The sequence below is a fragment of the Myripristis murdjan genome, chromosome 20, assembly GCF_902150065.1.
Source record: "Myripristis murdjan chromosome 20, fMyrMur1.1, whole genome shotgun sequence".
Taxonomy (NCBI): Eukaryota; Metazoa; Chordata; class Actinopteri; order Holocentriformes; family Holocentridae; genus Myripristis; species Myripristis murdjan.
The window spans coordinates 9,103,867-9,122,389 of record NC_043999.1 but is presented as its reverse complement, the minus strand read 5'-3'; the positions used below and the strand labels follow the sequence as shown (position 1 = coordinate 9,122,389).

Below are 18,523 nucleotides of genomic sequence, written 5' to 3'. Positions count from 1 at the left end.
TAACCATTATGACAAAGCTTCCCCTAACTTTAACCAAGCATTTTTAGTGGCTAGCGAGCCAGCTTACTAGTTAGCATTCATTAACGAACATTACTTTGCTAGCTAGGTCGCTCAGGCAGTGGTCTTTTGGGGATTAGAGACACTCCAGTTGGTCGTATTAGAGGGTTGGAACATTTGACTTATATTCATTTGGGCTGGAGGATTTGTTGGGCTGTATTTAGTTTTAGTATTGTACCTGGGTTAGCATTTGGCTGATGCTAAATTGATACTAAACTGACACAAAGTTGATACAATTTTAATGCTAAGTTGATATGAAGTTCAATATTAACACTGGTCAGCCCAATTAGCAAAAATAGATGAAGCATGTAAAAGTAAAATGATTTAAAATAACATAGCATAAGCATATTCAAAATGCACATAAAAAATGTTCAGCATCTCAGTTCACATCACAAAACATAGCCTACTCATCACATCAACTGCAAACACTGTTAGAAAGTGTACAGTCAATGAGTTCTCTTATATATTTGGCTAATGCCAGAGTGTGGCTAGCTAATACCAACATGCACATAAATATGCACATAAAAAAGTGAAATTATCCAACGTCTCAAATATGCAATCTGTCTGACAGATTTTCAGCATTGATCTGTATAAATCCTATTAGGGAACACCAAATCTCGAGAATAGAATAAGCCCATATGATTTCTATGTGTGGACCAGCCAGTTCATGTAGTCATTTTTTAAGAGGATGTTTTGATGTAGGTTTTGAGGTAGTGTAAGAAAAATTTAAGCCTAACGTGTGACATAGATTATACTCTCTCACTCTAATCTGGCAACATAAATTTCACATAAAACACCAATAGGTGTTTTATGTGAAATGCCAGTGGGATGTGAAAATGCCAGTGGGATGAGATAATGCCACTTGTTTCTAATGCGGTTTCACTTTTTTAAGCAGTATAAATGTGTTGAAACAAGGCAGAGTAAGTCAGATCAAGTACAATTAAGAAAATGACACTTGATTAAAGAAAATTCTGGAAAATTCTGATTAGCATTGGACTCAAATGGAATATCTCAGCCCAGCTTTCAGATTTGGACTTGTTCAAAGAAAAATAAAATCTTAAGCACTGCATATGAGACTAAATCACATGGCAAAGATGGAGATGTTTTGCAGAAATAAGTAAACCAGAGGATATCAGGGGGAACGGTTAAAAAAAAAAAAAAAAAAAAAAGGTAGGTAGCTGACAGGTATGCTTTCCTGGAGTTGAGGCACTTATTTCAGCTACTATATCATCACTGCCAACATGAACCATCATTTTGTGGAAGCCTTAGAAAAGCACTCATTTTGCTTTTCATTTGCGCAGCACTCAAGTATTAAATTGGGTTAGACTCTGACGTGATCGCCCCGGATCGACTGAGATACTGGAAGACTCCGGATACAATGCGGATATTCAGCGGGACATATTCAGTGGAGAATATTCATGAATTAATATGCACGGTTTTAAGCAAGGGCTGCTCACTGTCGAGGAGGCATGACTGACAAGCTGTGCATGTGTTTTTGCAGACATAAACATGGCGGGCGAACCGAAGCCATACAGGCCTAAGGCAGGATCCAAACGGCCGCTCTCAGCTGTTTACAGGTAAGGCTCGGCTCGCTTACAAGTTCTCTCTCGCACGCCTACATGCAGAGGTGCAGCGCCTGTCATAAATATTAAAAATCTCTCACATCCCTCCGCTCATGCCGTTGCAAATGTGGAGCAATATTTAGGATACAGGGATTTGTATTTGTTTTTTTTTGTTGTTTTTTTTGGCTGGGGTCTGTTTTTGTTGGGTTTCTTTTTTTTTTTTTTTCCTTTCGAACCTTGAATTTCTAATTGACTTTTTAATGTACTCCATATTTTTCAGCCTTGACTTGAGTTTATTCAATACAGCCATATAATGCTCAAAGGAAATGTTGTTGTATAAGCTTCATTAAGCATGACCCTGATTTTCTGCCCTGTTCACATCTCCTGGTCACAAACAGATCAAAGCAGGGCTTGTTTACTGCAGTCTAATATGACAGAAGGCCAGACATATTTTTCAGTTCACTGGGACTCGTTTCTGTGCGCTGTGAGTAGGTTGTCCACTGGCACAGATTACATTTCCAGGCAGTTCACTATATTCTGAATTGTTGCTTCGTTGCATTACACCTCTCAGTTTACTAATTTATTAGTTTGCGCATTGTGTCATTATAAAACCTCATTTGCATTTTATAACTACAGCTGAAAACAGCCAAGATGTAATATGGTAATTTGGGAACAGGAACAGGAGAGGCAAAAACCAACACAGCGCTACTCTAAATTGAAATAGTAATACATTAATCCTAATTAAAATTCCTGTGAGAATAGCAAGGTTTCGAAAAAGCCTTTTTTGTTCCTTCCTCTTTCCCTCTGTCTCACTTCGGTCTGAACTCCAAATTAGTTTCCTTTCTGAACATTTACTTAAGATTGATTCTTGTCTGCGTTCAGGGCTCAAGAAACCATGTCCGTATTTTTAGAATTGTGTCTCAGTGTTTTTTTTTAGGGTTTTTGTTTTGTTTCTGTTTTTGTTTTTTTTTTTTGTTTTTTTTGTTTTTTTTTTGCGGTTGTTGATCTGCGGTCTTTGCATGCCAGGATGGCTAAGGCTTGCTGCTCAACCTGCGGTGAGCTTTAGGCATAAGCTGGAGCGTGTCCATCAGAGTCAAAACAGTTTTGATTTTGATCCACCTGCTTTAGACAGATCCAAAATGCCAAACTTTGCTTAACACAACCCATCTCTCTCTCTCTCTCTCTCTCTCTCTCTCTCTCTCTCTCTCTCTCTCTCCCACAGTGGTTATGAATTTGATTATGAGTACTACAGAGATGATTTCTACAGCAGGTATGTATCACCTATCATAATACGTATCAGGCACAAAAAGGGATAGCACGAGTAATCACCGAGCATGTGCGCCTTTCACAGTAAAAGCCTCCCCTATCAGATATAACTCCTCCAATAGACGAACAAAGATCAGCAGAAGAGGGGAGCGTTTCCAGTCAAAAATGGCTGAAGCACAAAGCTCCAGTGCTGATGAAAGAACTGCTATTTTCCCTCTCATTTATTTGCGGCTGATCAGAGCGTTTATCTGGGGAGACATTTTCTAAATGTCAAACTTGTTGAGAGCCGTGATGGAACTCTACTGTCGCGGAGAACAGTCAAAGCTGACACCTTCATTTGACATTTAGCACTCTTTCTTTTCATCCTCTCCTCTTTTGAGGGATGTGTAGTGTTTTGATTTTTTTTTTTTTTTTTTTTTTTTTTTTTTGCATGCAACGGTTCACCTAGCCCCGTGAGAAAAAGGCATATTGTAACATTTGATAGGCAATTTTTTGACTTTTGTTTTGTGTGTGCTGCTGGAAAGAGAGTGAGTGCAATAGAAATCCATGGAAATTGTATCTTGAAATACAAGATCGGGAGCAGATAATAGCTTTTGGAATGGGATGCGGTGCCTGTGAAACAGATGGAGTTACCTCTTATTTAGGCTAGCAGATGGATTTTTTTTTTTTTTTTTGTGAGCATGTAATAAATGTATTTGGAAAGCTATAGGCCTTTTAATGCAAGACACTGATTGTACTGTGTTCCACGGTGTAGAAAGTGAAGTGTAATGTTATAGGTGTTCCTTTTCTTGAGGCTTTTTGACTACCACGGCCGAGTGGCCCCCCCACCCAGGGCTGTGATCCCTCTCAAACGCTCCAGGGTGCTTGCCCCCACCTCCCGCCGTGGGAAGACCTCCTTCCCCATCAAAACCTCCTCTTCTACCTCCTCATCATCCTCCAGACCTCCCACCTCATCATCCTCTTCTGGGCTCAAACGTACGTACCCCAAGGTGCTTTCTTCTTGTCTCTGTTTACCTGTTTACACCAACCGAGCTTTGCTTTGTCTCTTTTCCTCTTCTTCTTATGTTTCCTCTTTTTTTGTTCCAAGAGAACATGGCACAATTACGCTAATGGTATTCTGTCCTTTTTAAAACTGAAGGCCTAATGCAAATCTCAACCCATGGCTCTGTGGAAAAAAAAAAAAAAGGGGTGGCGTGATTCAGCTGTGCTACTTTCACTACGCCACTATAAAAAGCTATTTAATTCACTCCGGCAACACGGAACAAGCCACATTGCAATGTAGAGCGCAAACACTAAATCACAAACACAAATATAATCCAAGCCTTCCCCCGACACCCATTCAGCAAACAGCGCTATTCCTGTCACCCAGGATTCATCTGTATCTGTCTCTCGTTTGGTCCTCTGATTAACTGCTGATGCGTAATAACACTACCTTCTAAATGTAATTAATGTGAGATTGGGGCCGTCCCTATGGAGCTATGGTCAGCTGTGTTTTCCTAAACATAGTCTTTATCCATAGCTTGTGTAATTGGCTACAGTGTGTGCTCTGTTTGTTTCATTGTTGCCTGTCTAGGCCAGCGTTATCAGCCCAAACAGCTTGGTAAGGTCTGTCAGGAGGACCCAGTTGCACTGGTTTCATAGAGAAAGGAAAAAAAGCCCATTTCACACCCTCTTTTTGGACCGAGTCAATGAATTCTCTCCTCTGTCTCTGCAGTGCTGCTCTATGTACAGGAGACTAATTTGCCCCTGCCAGGACCATGAAAAATTGCTGTTTGTATTGACTTTGGCCTGGATAGATTGGATAGCAAAATAAGGTTAGCTTGTCCAGCCATTTGGAAGGGATTGCGTTTGTAGTTTGAACCACTTGCTCTGTATAAGAAATATTTACACCTGAAGCTAACTGTCATCAGAGCTATGGATCATGTGAATGGATACAGCTCTATTTTTTTTTTTTTTTTTTATGTTCACACCCTCCTGCTGCCACATTCAGTGTCAGTTGTAAAGACAGACTTTGGCTCTGGCCACATTCATTCAATTAAGGAATACTATGAATGTCAAATGAACCTGTGAGTGTCTTCCATGGGGCTCAAAATCACTCAGACGCTCACAGGGCCAAACCGGAGACTATTCCAGCACTTGGAAATGATTTAAAGTCCATCAGTGAAGACAGAAAGTACATCAGCAAAACCAAAAGCGCTTTGCCCACTTAAATCCTCAGAGCTGGGTTTCAAGAGATACTCATTTACCCCAAGATGAAATGTTGGGTCATCGTGAAGTCCCAAAATTGGATTCATCCCTCCTTCACCAAGTCTCTGCTAATGCTTGCTTAATAACAACGAGGTTATTTTTCTTTTTGATATTACATTCCTCCCCACACCAGAACACTCTAAAGATGCTCAGTTGATGAAACGATGTTGGATGAGGATGTGTGTGTTTTCTCTCTGTGGCTTATGTGACTGATAGCACAAAAGAAAAAGGCCTGGAGCCACTGATAAATTAGAAACTGTTCCACACTTTCTTATCATCAAAGGACAACTAGTAAGCTGCCCAGAGCAAGCTCAGATGATGTTGAAATAAAAAAAAAAGAATGTACGTGCGGGTATGTGTGTGCATGTGTGTGTGTGTGTGTGTGCTTGTGTGTTCACGTGTATGGGAGCAGGTAATATTGAGGAAGGAGATAGAGACACTTCAGTGTGTCCCACCATCAAGATATCATTCTGTTTGCTATTTCTTTCTTTTTCTCGAGAAAGGTTGATTCCCTGCTCCTCTGTAGCTTCAGGGTTGATGGCCGCTTCACAAAACAACACGAGGCTCATTCCTTTGATTTTCACACACATATCACCTATGTATTGCCTCTGGTGTGCCATTATACACTCCTTTCTCCCTCTCTCTATCTCTCTCTCTGTCTGTGTGCCTCTCTCCCTGTCGCTTTCTCTGTTACACACATACTAAAAAATTCTGTTTTAAGGATGTCACAGTCTTACGGATACCTTCAGTGTGCTTTGGGTCTTAGCTTAGCACGCTGACTTTGTTTTTCAGCTCCAATTTTGGTGAAAGATTAAATTGTCCCATTGGGTAACCGGGTTTAGGTTGAGCTAATAGGATGTAAGACAAAAAAAAAGAAAAGAAAATATGATACCCTGACATCTTCTCTAACCTTAGTTTATGCATTATGCATGGGTTCAGCTCATAAATAGTGTTATACTGACATGGGAGGGGCTTTGCATTGTGATATGCGTGGGTGGAAACACTGTATACATCAAAGCGCGCAACGTAAGGAGGCAAACACAGACATGACACCAGTAAAGAGTAATATTTTCTTTCCGTGTGAGTCTGGAGCCTCTGATTCTCCAGTCAAAGCTTTACAGGAACTTGTGGGTTTGTTTACCGTCTGCTCATCCATCCTCTCCGCAGCGCTGACAGAATCTGATAGGTGTCAAAGAGAATTTTATGTTTTCGACTCAACTTCTGGTGTCTGTATTTCCTCCTCTGAAAAGATGACACATTTCGACCGCCGAGGGTTCAGGAATGAGATTATCTTATTACTTTATACTATAAATTCTTTAATCAGCTCAGTTCAAGCCGCTAAGAAGTACACCCTCGTTTCAGCATCCATGAGATGGGCAAGCTTGAATTAATGTTGACGTCCGTCAGATGCCGAATTATCTATATTATTTTTAGTCAGTGTTTGTTGCGTGCATCAAGGTTAAGTCGCAAACTTTGAGGCGTTTCCGTGCCATGATGCCATTGCGCTTCGTTGATCCCAACTTTAAACATTTGCTGTACAGCCAGCACTGAACATTAAACTGAAATCAAAACAGAAAGGGGGGAGTAATTATTCATAAGGCAGCAAACAGAAGCTGTGGGAAGACAAATTGTACCCCGCTCGCGTCTCATGTGGTATGACTTGTGAGGAAACATATCAGGCAAAGGTGCAATGGGTGCACGAAATGCAAAAATTAATCAAAAGCACACTGATATGAATGTTATGTTAGTCATCCAGCTCAGCGTTCAGGGACAAGAGTGTTGTTCATCATTGAATTCTCATTTCCATCTGACTTGAACTGAGCTGGAATAATAAGCAAAAAATTGTCTTTAGCATTGCAAAAACATCATACTTTCCACCAATTATGTACAATCACATAAATTCCATTTGATTAAAGACATTTCAGCTGCAAATTAATCCTTTACCAAGGTTTTTAGAGTATGTGTGCATGGATTTTTCATGTGCATGGATATTTCAAATTTTAAATGAGTTACGTCCTGCTGTTTCAATGCATTTCAATCATTTGAACATTTCACTTTTCCCAGGAGATTTGGAGTGGGTAAGATATGAAGTAATTAAAGTGAAATATTTTATAGATACAGCATTAATGAGGTTTTAGAAGTTTGCTTGTCTGGATCCAAGACCAACTTTGAGAATCTTGGCAGGCGAAGTGAATGAAAAGTGCTGTGTCCCGTCGTTCAACTTTTACTGTCACATTGCCCTTGAGCAAGGCACAAAACACCCCCGATGTCCTTGTGGAGCCGTTTGGTGGCCTGCCCAGTGTGGTTGCACTGACTGTGTGTAACTGGCGGGCTGCGAAAATAGCATAAATACACATAGGGAGCAAATTGCAGATGATTCGTGATTCCATATTTTCACTTCAGCGGTCGCTTGCGTTGATGATTTTCTAACCGCCTGGGTATTAAATCCTATCAAAACTTATTGTATAAACTCAAAAATACATTCTCATCAAGTGTTTTTTTTTTTTCTTTCGAGATACGGGACTTTCACCCAACAGCAAACATATGTGCTCAGACAAGCTTCGGTGATAATTACAATTATTCTAAAGTGTTACCCAACAATATAAAAATTGCTTTCACTTTAAGCATTCTCATCATGCTCGATATAAACATCAAACAGCCATTGAAAGATTACACGTATATAGCTTTTGGCACTAGCAAGCTGAAATTGAGCAGCGTTGCACAGCATGGTGGATGTAAGCCATGCACTAATCTTCAAATTGAAAGCAGCAGGTTCGCATTTTTAACAGAGCGCCTTTGCAGTCGGCCGGATTGAGATGTAGGCCCCCGAGGAAAATGTTTCTCGGGGTGATAAAATGATAGCCAAAACTAAGAGTATTAACAGATGATAACGTGGGGTCCGTGATCAACGGCGTATGAAAGGGCATCATTAAATTGAATCTACTGTGTACAAAATGAAATTAGGAGGAAGAAGAACCCAAATCAAACACACTAAAAAACGCTGGGCTAAAGCAAACCAAATTGTTTTTTTATATGTTTTTATTACAGCTACTGAGCGAATATGACAACACACATTTTGGGTTGTTTCAACCCACTAAGTTGGGTTAGGCATCATAACCCAGCACACTGAGTTTTTTTTTTTTTTTTTTTTTTTTTTTTTTAATTTATTTGTTTGTTTCTGGATTATTAACTCAAGGATCAACAAAATCTTTATTATTATTACTTTATTTTATTCCCAGTACAGTCAAAACAGTGTTGAAGTTAAAATTCATATATTATTATTTAGTATTTGGGTTGTAATAATAATAACCATAACAACAATAATAATAACATTCCACAGTACATACAGTCATTGGATGGTAAAAATACTATTACTATGACAATAAACCAACAGTACTTGATAAATGTCTTGAAAGTATGAAATGACAAATGCCTGTGGTGTGCTCTCCCAGCCGCCCAACTCACAATACACTTCAATCCCTCGGCTGCTCCAGCTGCCGCGCCGTCTGTTCCAACCTGTGAAAAAAAAAAAAAAAAAAAAAAAAACACACACACACACACACACACAAAGAGGAGGAATGATTTAACTCGGCGCAGAGGAAAGAAAAAATATTCCTGGAGAAACGTTCACTGCTTTGAGAAATCCATACTAACAGACTGAAGGTCAGTCAAGGACCTTTGTGTCTCATCAGTCCTTGGCCAGGCGGTCAGCTGGGAGAGGAATCATGCCTCTAAAACACAATATGACCCCAAATTTCAACATAAAATGTATCCAAAATTATAAAAAAAAAAAAAAAAAATAGCCACCGATGATGTTGTTTGACATCCACAAGGGGTTTAACTTAATGATGGCTACCTCACTCCTCAGCTCCATTACTTCACACAGTATCATAACTTAATCTCTTAATCTCTGATGTTAAATACACATTATATTTGTAATTTGTTGATACAAACCTTTTGGAAGACAGAATTTTGTTTGGCTCCTGTCTGTGTTGCTCTTTAGGCTACAACGTGTTCAAAAGCCAGACCAAACTGGTGTGGATTGTCTGGTTCAACCAATTTTGCCCAAGCTATATGGCTGTTTTATGGGGTTGAAGTGACCCAGCCAGTGGGTTAGTGAACATAACCCAGCAGCTAATCCCATGCCGGGTAGTGAAATGATCCAGCATGGAAGAAACAACCCCAAAAAATGATCGGTGGCCCAACCCAGCAATTGGTTTACAGAAACAGCCCAGCATCTTTTTCCCCACAGTGGAATAGTGATGAGCTGATTTATATCTGTTTGTGTATTCCTGTGTCTCAGCAGTGAAGACAGACCAGCTTCAGACCATTAAACGGGAGCTGACTCAGATCAAGATGAAGATCGACTCTCTGCTGGGACGCCTGGAGAAGATCGAGAAGCAACAAAGAGCCGAGTCTGGTGAGAAGCGGGCCAGGGCAACCCGGAAAAAGAAAGAAAAAAGGGCAACCCACCAGTGAGGGAAGGAAATTAAGTGCACACACTAGCCATCAGTCTTTCTGACACTGTGGGAGATAAGAGAAGCAGAGCTCTCTGTCATAACAGCAGACAGGTGTCAACACCACGCTGACTCAGTTTATATGAGGGTCTTTATAGATTCTCTGCACTGTAGGACAGTCTCATATAAGCAGCACCCTGTGAAGGTCATGCAGACATAAAGTATACACCAATCTCAGAAGTGTAAACTTCATGTCAGGTAGTGCTGCATATCACTGGTGGGATCAAAGTTCTGTCCTCCTTTCACACCAAGCATGTTTGAGTCAATTTATTCAAACTCTGGAACGGCGCTGTTTTAAAACCAAATCACCGAGACTGCATGAAAATGGGAGTTTCTGACATCCTCCCCCGCAAACTGCTGTGCATTTTATTAGGAGTGGGATTATAATCTGGACCAACAAGGAAACAACCCCATCACACAAGGTTTTTTTTGGTGTAAGGTGCCTAATATGTTTATAGGTGTTCTCAAAGTGTGGCCCACAGCCCAGTGGCGGCCCTTGGAAACATTTCTGGTGGTCCACAATGAGTCAAGGTGACATGATGAAATGTATGCCTCATATTTTGTCCAGTTTCAGTACATTGTTAAACCAACCTACATCACACAGAACTTTGCTGTTAAGAATGGTTAAAACCGGGAATGAAGGTAAATTAGCCAGTCAGCGAAAGAGGGAAGCCCGGGCCATTGCGGGAAAAAAACGTGTCAGCGAGGAGAAAAGGGAAGTCTCAGGAGAAATGGAGCAACGCTTGCTTCGTTGTACCTCACGGGTCAGATAAAGTGATGTTTCTAATCTGCAAGCAGGTGAACACAGTGTGCTAAGGGTTTAATATAAAACGCTATTATAATATCAATCATAAAATGTACAAGTTCACGGGCGAGTAGCACACCACTCAGCTTGAACAATTTCAAAGCGGCTTAACTGCCCAGCAGTCGGTTTCTCACATCTGTTTTAGCCTCATTAACTACAAATTGTGTTTATTATACATTACTGGCTGCAAACCATTTCCAATGCATAAACTGTAGACATGCACCTTTGTCATTAAATGCAATGTCAATCAAATTTTTGCCCCACAAATTGGCCCTCAGTCATCAAAACTTTGAGAACTCCTGGCCTAAATGAACTGGATATTTTTTTAAAAATGCAACAAAGTCAACTTTTGTACTGTAGTGGGAATTAAAGTAACCAAACTGAAGGTGTAATCACTCCCTTAACTCCCTTTTTTCTGCCCTCATTTCCTGTTCAGAGGCTCAAAGAAAGTATGAGGACAACTGTGACTCCCTGCATGAGGAGTCTGTGTCGGAGACGGCAGAAAACTCTGGGGAGGAGGCTGGTGAAGGGGCGCTGGACGTGGAGGCAGGAGAGATGACCGATGGAGGCGAGGATGACTACGATGAGGAGGGCAGCCACCATCTGGTAAAAGAAAAAGGTTGACAGGGCTGACAGGGATAGAGAGAGGGAGGCACTTTGGGAGATCTCAAGTGGGCAGACAGTCTTCGCCTTCTGAAAGTTAATTTTCCAGAATTATTCATGGCCTCAGATCTGAGAGAGTGGGGTTTTCACATGAGTGAATGGTGAGGGCTCCCGGACTGACAGTTTCTCCCCATCGACCCTGGCTCGAGTAGTGGAGGCTGGTCTCTTCACATGCCCACACACAGGCACAAGCACACACACACATTCATACACATGCACAGTCTCAAGCTGGAATTCAAGTAGGGAGCTCAAGACACGTAGAGGAGCATTTGAAACCAGACTCATATGAACCGGGGGGGTGTGACAGTGAAGTTATGGATACAAAGTGGTAGAGATGAGGTTGGATGGCTCTGGAATAGCCGGTTTTCTTTCACAAGGTCACAATAGAAGTAGGACAAGTGTAGTCTAGGGAGATAAGACAGCCACCCCACATGCTGTTTTAGTAATTTGCCCCTTGTATGCATCTACTGTATGTGTGGCAAATTTTGGTGTCCCACCTTGACCTTTACATTTGCCCAATTTGAAAAAAAAAAAGAGGAAAATAATCTGAATTTAAGGTCCTGACCTTTGACCCAAAACAGGTTAAAACTGACCAAGTTATTGCTGACACACACACTGCAGTGTTTGCCACACACCTTAGCACTAAAGTTGGTTGGACCAAACAGGAGATCCGCTCCTGTGTGACAACACCATATACAGTATGGTATTTATGTTATGATGATATTTAAAACTCCCAGCCTCCAGAGTTGAAATGATACAGGCCTGCAAGACTAGCAATTGAGTTCGAACAAAGCTTTGATCAAAAAGTTGACACTTGCAGATGAGGCATGTGAGACGTTTGCATATGAACGCACGCATGAATAAAAAACACGGTTGCTCCTCGCAGATAGTTGCTTATTTGTGCCGATTTGAGAAATTGCACCCAGCAAACCCACAGAGTGCGGTCCGCCTGATGAGAATGCTGAGCCTTAACAAAGCCGTCTAACACTCGCCAATGAAGTAGCCGAGCTCAACGTAACTTCTTCATCTTGGGCTGCGTGCAGGTTGACATCCAGGTGTTATACAGCAACAACTACCTGCCACGTTTGATCAGTGGTTTTTGCGGCATGTAAAATCAACAGCTTCTCAGAAGTAACTTCAGTTGAGTCTCGTTTGCAACCACAACAGGCTGGTTACACACTGGTGATGCATTTGTTGAGACTGGGAAAGGTTGAGATTTACTGGACTTCTTGAATATAAAATACATCAAGAATTTCATCCAAACCTAAGGTGACAATGAAACCACAGAGAGCAGACTGTGGCTCAGCTCGCAGTCTACACTAAAAATATCACAAACTCTGATTTTTTTCTGAGATTCATTCAGGCCATTTTACAGCCCAAGTGCTTCACAGCCATGCAGAAAGCTGGAAAATTGTTCAGAGGCACCGGCCAAAATATCTTGAGAATCTGTTGTTTGGAGAGGAGTGTCAATCAATAGCACGTCCCAGCTGTCAAGTGCTACAGTAACTTGAGATAATCTGAAATAGCCTGTTTTAAAAATGTCTGGTTTAAAAAAAAAAAAAAAAAAAAAAAAAAAATAGATCCCATGCAGGACAGGGAAATGGACTGGTGTCTGGTGAAAAAACATGCTCCTATTTCAATGATCATTACTTTTACTGGGAAAAAAAGAACAGAAAGAGAACTGCGTGTTAATATTGCACTATTAAACTAGAATAAATCTAATTAGTGTCTCTTTACACAGCTCTGGTCAAATATCATACAGCCCCTTAAACACCATGAGATAATGTTTTGGCTTAATAACTGTTATCTGTGTGCTGAAGGTTTTAAATTCTCACAGTGTTGTATATTATGCAGCACTTGAAGAATTTATGTGTTTATTTTTCAAAATATTACTTGCACTCTGCAGCCGCTTTCATGTCTCATTTTTTTTAAAAGTAGCATCAAAGGAATTATCTTCCTTTTCATTGGGGTTCAGCTGCGGTTCAGGGCGGCCATGCCTGTGACCATGCCTCCCATATTATGTTATATTTATTAGCCATTAACCAGGTGAGCGTGGGCATGCCATTCTTGATGTAAGTTTTGTCTCCTCTCTAATGGGGGAGATTATTTTTCAGCGACAAGGTGGAAGAGATTTATTTGTTTCTTGAAGGTCATATTGATCAGAAATCGTGATAGCGCACCGCAAAGACTCTTCTGCATGTTGGCAGGGCTGCTCTACGCACACCAGCTGTCACCTTCAAGAATGATAAAATGCGACCCTTAGAAGATACTCTGGAAAAAGCTATATCATATCCATAATTTAAGCTCCTCTCTGTGCTTTCCTTTCCAGATAGAGAACCATGTATCGGACATTGACAACTGAGGCCAGGTAAGGGCTTTGGATGGCCGTTTAGCTGTTATATTAGCATGTGTGACGCAGTTCGACATGACTCCTAAGGTCCTGCAGGCTCTTACATTCGGTCTTCGTTAAAGCCATAACCGCCGAACCGCGTCTCAAGCATCTCTAAACATTCGTTAATCATCTCCTAAGTCATAAGTCCCATGACATTTGGAAGGCCAGCGCCACTGAAGGGCAGCTAATGCCGACTTTGACAGAGGGAGCAATAATGGCATTCCAATGGCCCAGAACTGCCCATAAACAACATTCGTCTAATTGAATTGTGTGGAAGAGGGTGTGAATGGCAGGGCCTAAGGTAAAGTGTTTCCCGCCTCGTGCCTCTCAGGGTGTGGGTAATGATGCAGCCACATCATCAGCTGGCTTGGTGTTTGCCGGCTCTTCCTAGCAGGGGTGCTTGGCAGTGTTTACGAGTTGCACACTGTTGATGTAACATTTAGAGTTTTCTTTGGTTCTGGGTGAGCAAAATGTATTATTTATGCTCCCGACTCAGGAAATCTTTAAAAAAGACTTTGTTCATTAGAGACTGTAAAGTTTCTGCATGTCCCAGCAAAATGCTCGCCCATCTTTCTTTGTATGTCCAGGCATCTGGTGTCCTAATTCGCAACTTCTGCTCATCCATATGTAAAGGAGGCCACATGTTACACTCCAGTTTTCCATTTCTTTTTCCATATGTCTGCCATTTTAAAATTCTATTGCTAGCCAATTCATAAGAAGTGGAGCCTCCTCAGAGCGCATGCATTTAAAAAAAAAAAAAAAATGAAAATCCCACTTTTGGTCGTGCAGAATATATGAATGTTCCGCTTGCAGGCCTACCAAGGATAGAAAATTGCAGTGAGAAGAACCTCAATAAGTCATGTCCACAAGGATTAGGGAACCGGCGCTGGCTACCAGCAAATATTTCTGCAGTTCCCAAGATATTTCTGAGGCCATTCAAAACGGACAAGCTTTAAGCTCTGTCTAATCCTCATCAGATTTACAACATTATAAATAGCCACCATGTTTGAGGAGGGGATACAGTCCTATAATGTGTTTTCATCAGTTTTGTCCTTATCACTTCAGGGTGAGGGAGCAGACATCCCAGTCTGTGGTATAAGAATTCATCATCACCTTCAGGAGACAGGAAAGGATCTCTGAGGGATCAAGCTACCCATTCTGGACTTTAAGTTGTGTTCAGGAGACGTTGAGTCACATTTAAATGCCCAACTGTGCAGCACAAACTGAATGTGATGTGCTTTCTAAAGAAGATGTATCCAAGACCTATTCCAATGCATTGGCCTGAGTTTAACTCACGGATATTCTGTGCATCTTACATTTCATTGCAAGAGGCTGACAACATCATAAACTATTCTTGTCCCTGACTGAGAGACAAAATAAAAGAAATGAGGAAAACATGTTTTTTGTTGGCTTTTTTTTGTTTTTGTTTTTGTTTATTTACTATAAATCAAAATATGTTCTTAGGAAACGAGCATTGTTGTTGATGATCTATTGTCGCTGCTTTTTTAAATGTGTTTGCTCTGTAATTTCACAAATTGTTTTCCATTAAATTTTGTTGTGATTAAAAAAAAAATCAAATGAATAAATGACAGTTCAATAATCTGCAATCCCACTATGATATTCAGAAAATGAATGGAACATCGGTGCTGGCTGCTTCGGACTTAACTCATGCATAAGCCTATCGCTGTGAGCATTAACTTTATCCAGCTTATCCATTTATCACACGAATGCCCTGTGGGGCTGTTCCATCATATATTCCAACTCCTGCCAAGTTTCAAAAGCAGAAAGGGCTTCCTGTGGTAGCCAGCCAACACTGGCAAAGGCCTCCTGCCAGGGAGCAGTGCCCTACGTCTCAATGCACTCTTCCCTGCTCAGCCTGTGCATCCCAACATGAACTGCGGCTGTTAAGGAGCCAACGCCCTTTCTCAGTCTCCCTCTCCATCTCCCTCTGCATTCTGCACTGATTCCACCTTATTTAGGCGAGGGAGGGAGATTTTTTGAAAACATGGAAGTCGTATTATTTTAGGCCGGTCTGCTGAAAGGCTTTTTAAATGCCCCAGGTGTGCGATCCATGATCCAGATCTTTTAAATCCAGGCATGAAAAGGGAACACTCTAACGCTACATGACGGCTTACATTACCTTAAAGCTGCACTTTGTAAGATTTTTATGTAAAAATGCACCCGTCTTTTCAGCCTAAATGACAAAATGGGGCTACACTAGAGAAGAGCATCCCTTCCCCGTTAACTAATATGTAGATTCGCTCTATTTGCCCAAATGAAATTCCGGTGGCAGCTATGGTCACATTTCCACCTGCAGAAAAAGCGACAGATCAAACTTGAGAGTGGAAGATAAACTGTTTAAACAGCAGTGAGTGAGCTCAAGTTTTTGCCTTTGGTATCTTTTGGTATTAAGCGTCACAGACTGGACTGATTGGCAAACATCAACAGCAACAATCAGGCTGTGCACAGTTTACTGACATCACATTGCAGGATTTCTGGGTATTAAAGTTAAGAGTTTTCATACAGTCACCTCTTGTTGCCATTTGGAGTCCTATTGAATTGCTGCAAAAGTGAATTACAGCCCTTGAGTCGCTGAATGTCAGCATGTTCTATTAATGAATTCATCATTCACAACACGTTTGCCCCAAATTTGATCCTTTTGTTCCTCCTTTTGTTGATATGCATCAGTCGAATCAAGTGATGCAATGTTGTTGATATTTTAAATAAAGACATACTTTCTTTGGGGAGGGAAAGTCACCTTGCACAAATGTTCCTAGAATTCAAAAAAGTCATGAAAATCCACCCTGGCAGCACTGCCTCCACAGGAAAAAAAAAAAAAAAGAAAAAAAAAAAGCTGACTTTCCTGCAGCTCATTCAAAATACGTGTCTGGTTAATGATAATAATGTGTAATATTTAGCACTATTTTTGTATTCAAAAACATATTTGAGGAAATGGCTCTGCTACATGTTTATCTTTTTTGCTGGTAGCCTGTTATTTAATGAACAGTATGGTGATGTGTCAAATGTTTTGCAAAAATAAAAAAAATAATAATTAAAAAAAAACAAAAAAAAAAAAACATCCCATTGCTTTTAACTGTTGTATTTTGATCAGGTCACTTCAGAACATTTTCACCCTTACCTGTTATTATTTGCACTGTAAATACTACTTTACCACAATTATTTCAAATACCTAGTAGATTACCTAGAAAAAAAAGAAAAGAAATTTTATTAAGTTGAAGAAAATGTTCAACTAATAGGGGACAATATGTTGGAATTGTTGCAGATGATCCCATTTGTTTGAACCAGAGTCATGCTTGTGTTGGGATTTGACATGGGGCTTGTAGAGATGTGTAACTGACAACTGTTGTATAGAAATGTACATTTTTTTGTAAAGATATTTTTATCAAAGGCATGTTTATTGTATCTTTGTATTTTAATTTAATGTACAATACAGTATATTCCAGCTGTTGTAAGGCTATAGAACCCATCGCCTAAACTGAAATACAATGACATGTCATTGTAGAGAATTATTTGTGTTCTTATCAGTCAATAAAATTGTTTGTGTGATTTATTTCTTCAGTCAAAAGTTTTAATGATGAATACTTTCTTTTGCCGATAAATAGAAACTGAAAGACAAGAAGAAAACTTTATACTCCGCTATAATTGTAAAGTATATGGCTGGAGATCCCTGTTCCTACTCTCCCTAAGCATACATTAGTGCTTGACAATTACTTGCAAATTGTTTACAGGCATCTCTAAATCCTTGGTAGATCATTAAGGCTTACCAGGATAAAATTTATTTTCCCCTCCGTTCATTAACACACATCCTCTGTTAATACAGGGTGTCTCGTTTAATCATGATTTATAGTTGATTATGCACCGTGTTACTGCTGCCATCACAATTTAATTTTTACGCAACAGCCATACTGCGCCACAGCATTTGAATAAATCTTTCAAATTATCGTCAATCAGCAGAAAACTGGATGCCATGACGACAGATTGTCACCTCATATTCCACTAATTCCATCAGTCTTCTTGGCCAGTGTGGGTGCCAGTTTAATATGAGTGTGTACCTTCAGGACACACACACACACATACCAACTGCAAGTCTTTTTTCCTATTATGATCCCGTCCTGTGACTGTGTAACCTGTGGCGGGTCATCCCTCCCTCCATGTAAAAGCCTTTCAAAGTAGGTCAGTGTGTGCGCACATCAGCCCAGGCCATATAAAATCAGTTTTGATTGGTCAGCCTATCGGAAACATGAAAAAGTAGAGTCAAGTCCAGCACTGAGTCTGGGTTCGTCTAATTTCGTCTCATGTCAGCTGAATTTGACACACACGCTCGGTTGTGAAAAGGCATCTCGATGCACAATTTGACTTGGATGCAGACAGAGTAAAGCTCCAACACAATGATTCATAGTCCATTTGGAAAGGCAAATTGGCAGTTTGGCTGAAATTCTGAAATTCAGTGAACACACATTTGCATTAGTGGACCGGGTCGCGATGACCTGTCGTGCACAAGGGCTGGAATAAATGTATGAATGTAATCTGTGATGTAAACTAAAAATCATTCGGGGAACAAGCCACTTGTTGTACATAATGATGTCAATGCAATCAGTAAAATTTTGGTTAAATTGATTTTTTTTTTTGCTCTTGGAAGCACATCGATCTACAGTGTCCAGTGTGCAATGTCCAAACTAGGCAGCACTCTCACTACAGCCCACCTCTTCAGCCATTACAGCCATTATTTAAGCATTATTTAAGCATAACACCAAATCAAACACAACTAATTGCTAAGCTGGTTAGCTAACACTTTGGCAAACAACACAAAACATGAATTAACACGTTTTCTCTTCTAACAAACTAAAAACCCAGCAGAAACGCCAGTGCTATTGAGCCATGGGTCCTACAACTTTGGAAAAGTCAAGGTGGTGATTATTAGTTTTTCGTCCATTAGGAAGCAAATTTCAGGCGGAATAGAAACTAGTTGGTTTTTCACTCAAGCGACACACAT

The 18,523-nt window shown here is 40.5% G+C and overlaps 1 protein-coding gene across 4 annotated transcripts in view; it reads left to right on the top strand.

Annotated features, from left to right (window-relative positions):
- The window catches only part of ralyl (RALY RNA binding protein like), a 93,003-nt gene extending 75,923 nt beyond the window's left edge, over positions 1-17,080 (top strand). For 2 of the 4 annotated variants that reach the window (XM_030079755.1, XM_030079754.1), the window contains exons 3-9: positions 1,559-1,634; positions 2,842-2,889; positions 3,679-3,860; positions 9,436-9,552; positions 10,891-11,060; positions 13,447-13,485; positions 14,575-17,080. In XM_030079755.1, the coding sequence (XP_029935615.1) occupies positions 1,559-1,634; positions 2,842-2,889; positions 3,679-3,860; positions 9,436-9,552; positions 10,891-11,060; positions 13,447-13,479 (626 nt within the window). In that variant the 3' untranslated portion in view covers positions 13,480-13,485; positions 14,575-17,080. The remainder of the gene's footprint in view (positions 1-1,558; positions 1,635-2,841; positions 2,890-3,678; positions 3,861-9,435; positions 9,553-10,890; positions 11,061-13,446; positions 13,486-14,574) is intronic. The other 2 variants (XM_030079757.1, XM_030079758.1) reach the window with 1 other exon arrangement.
- Positions 17,081-18,523: the final 1,443 nt, after the last annotated feature.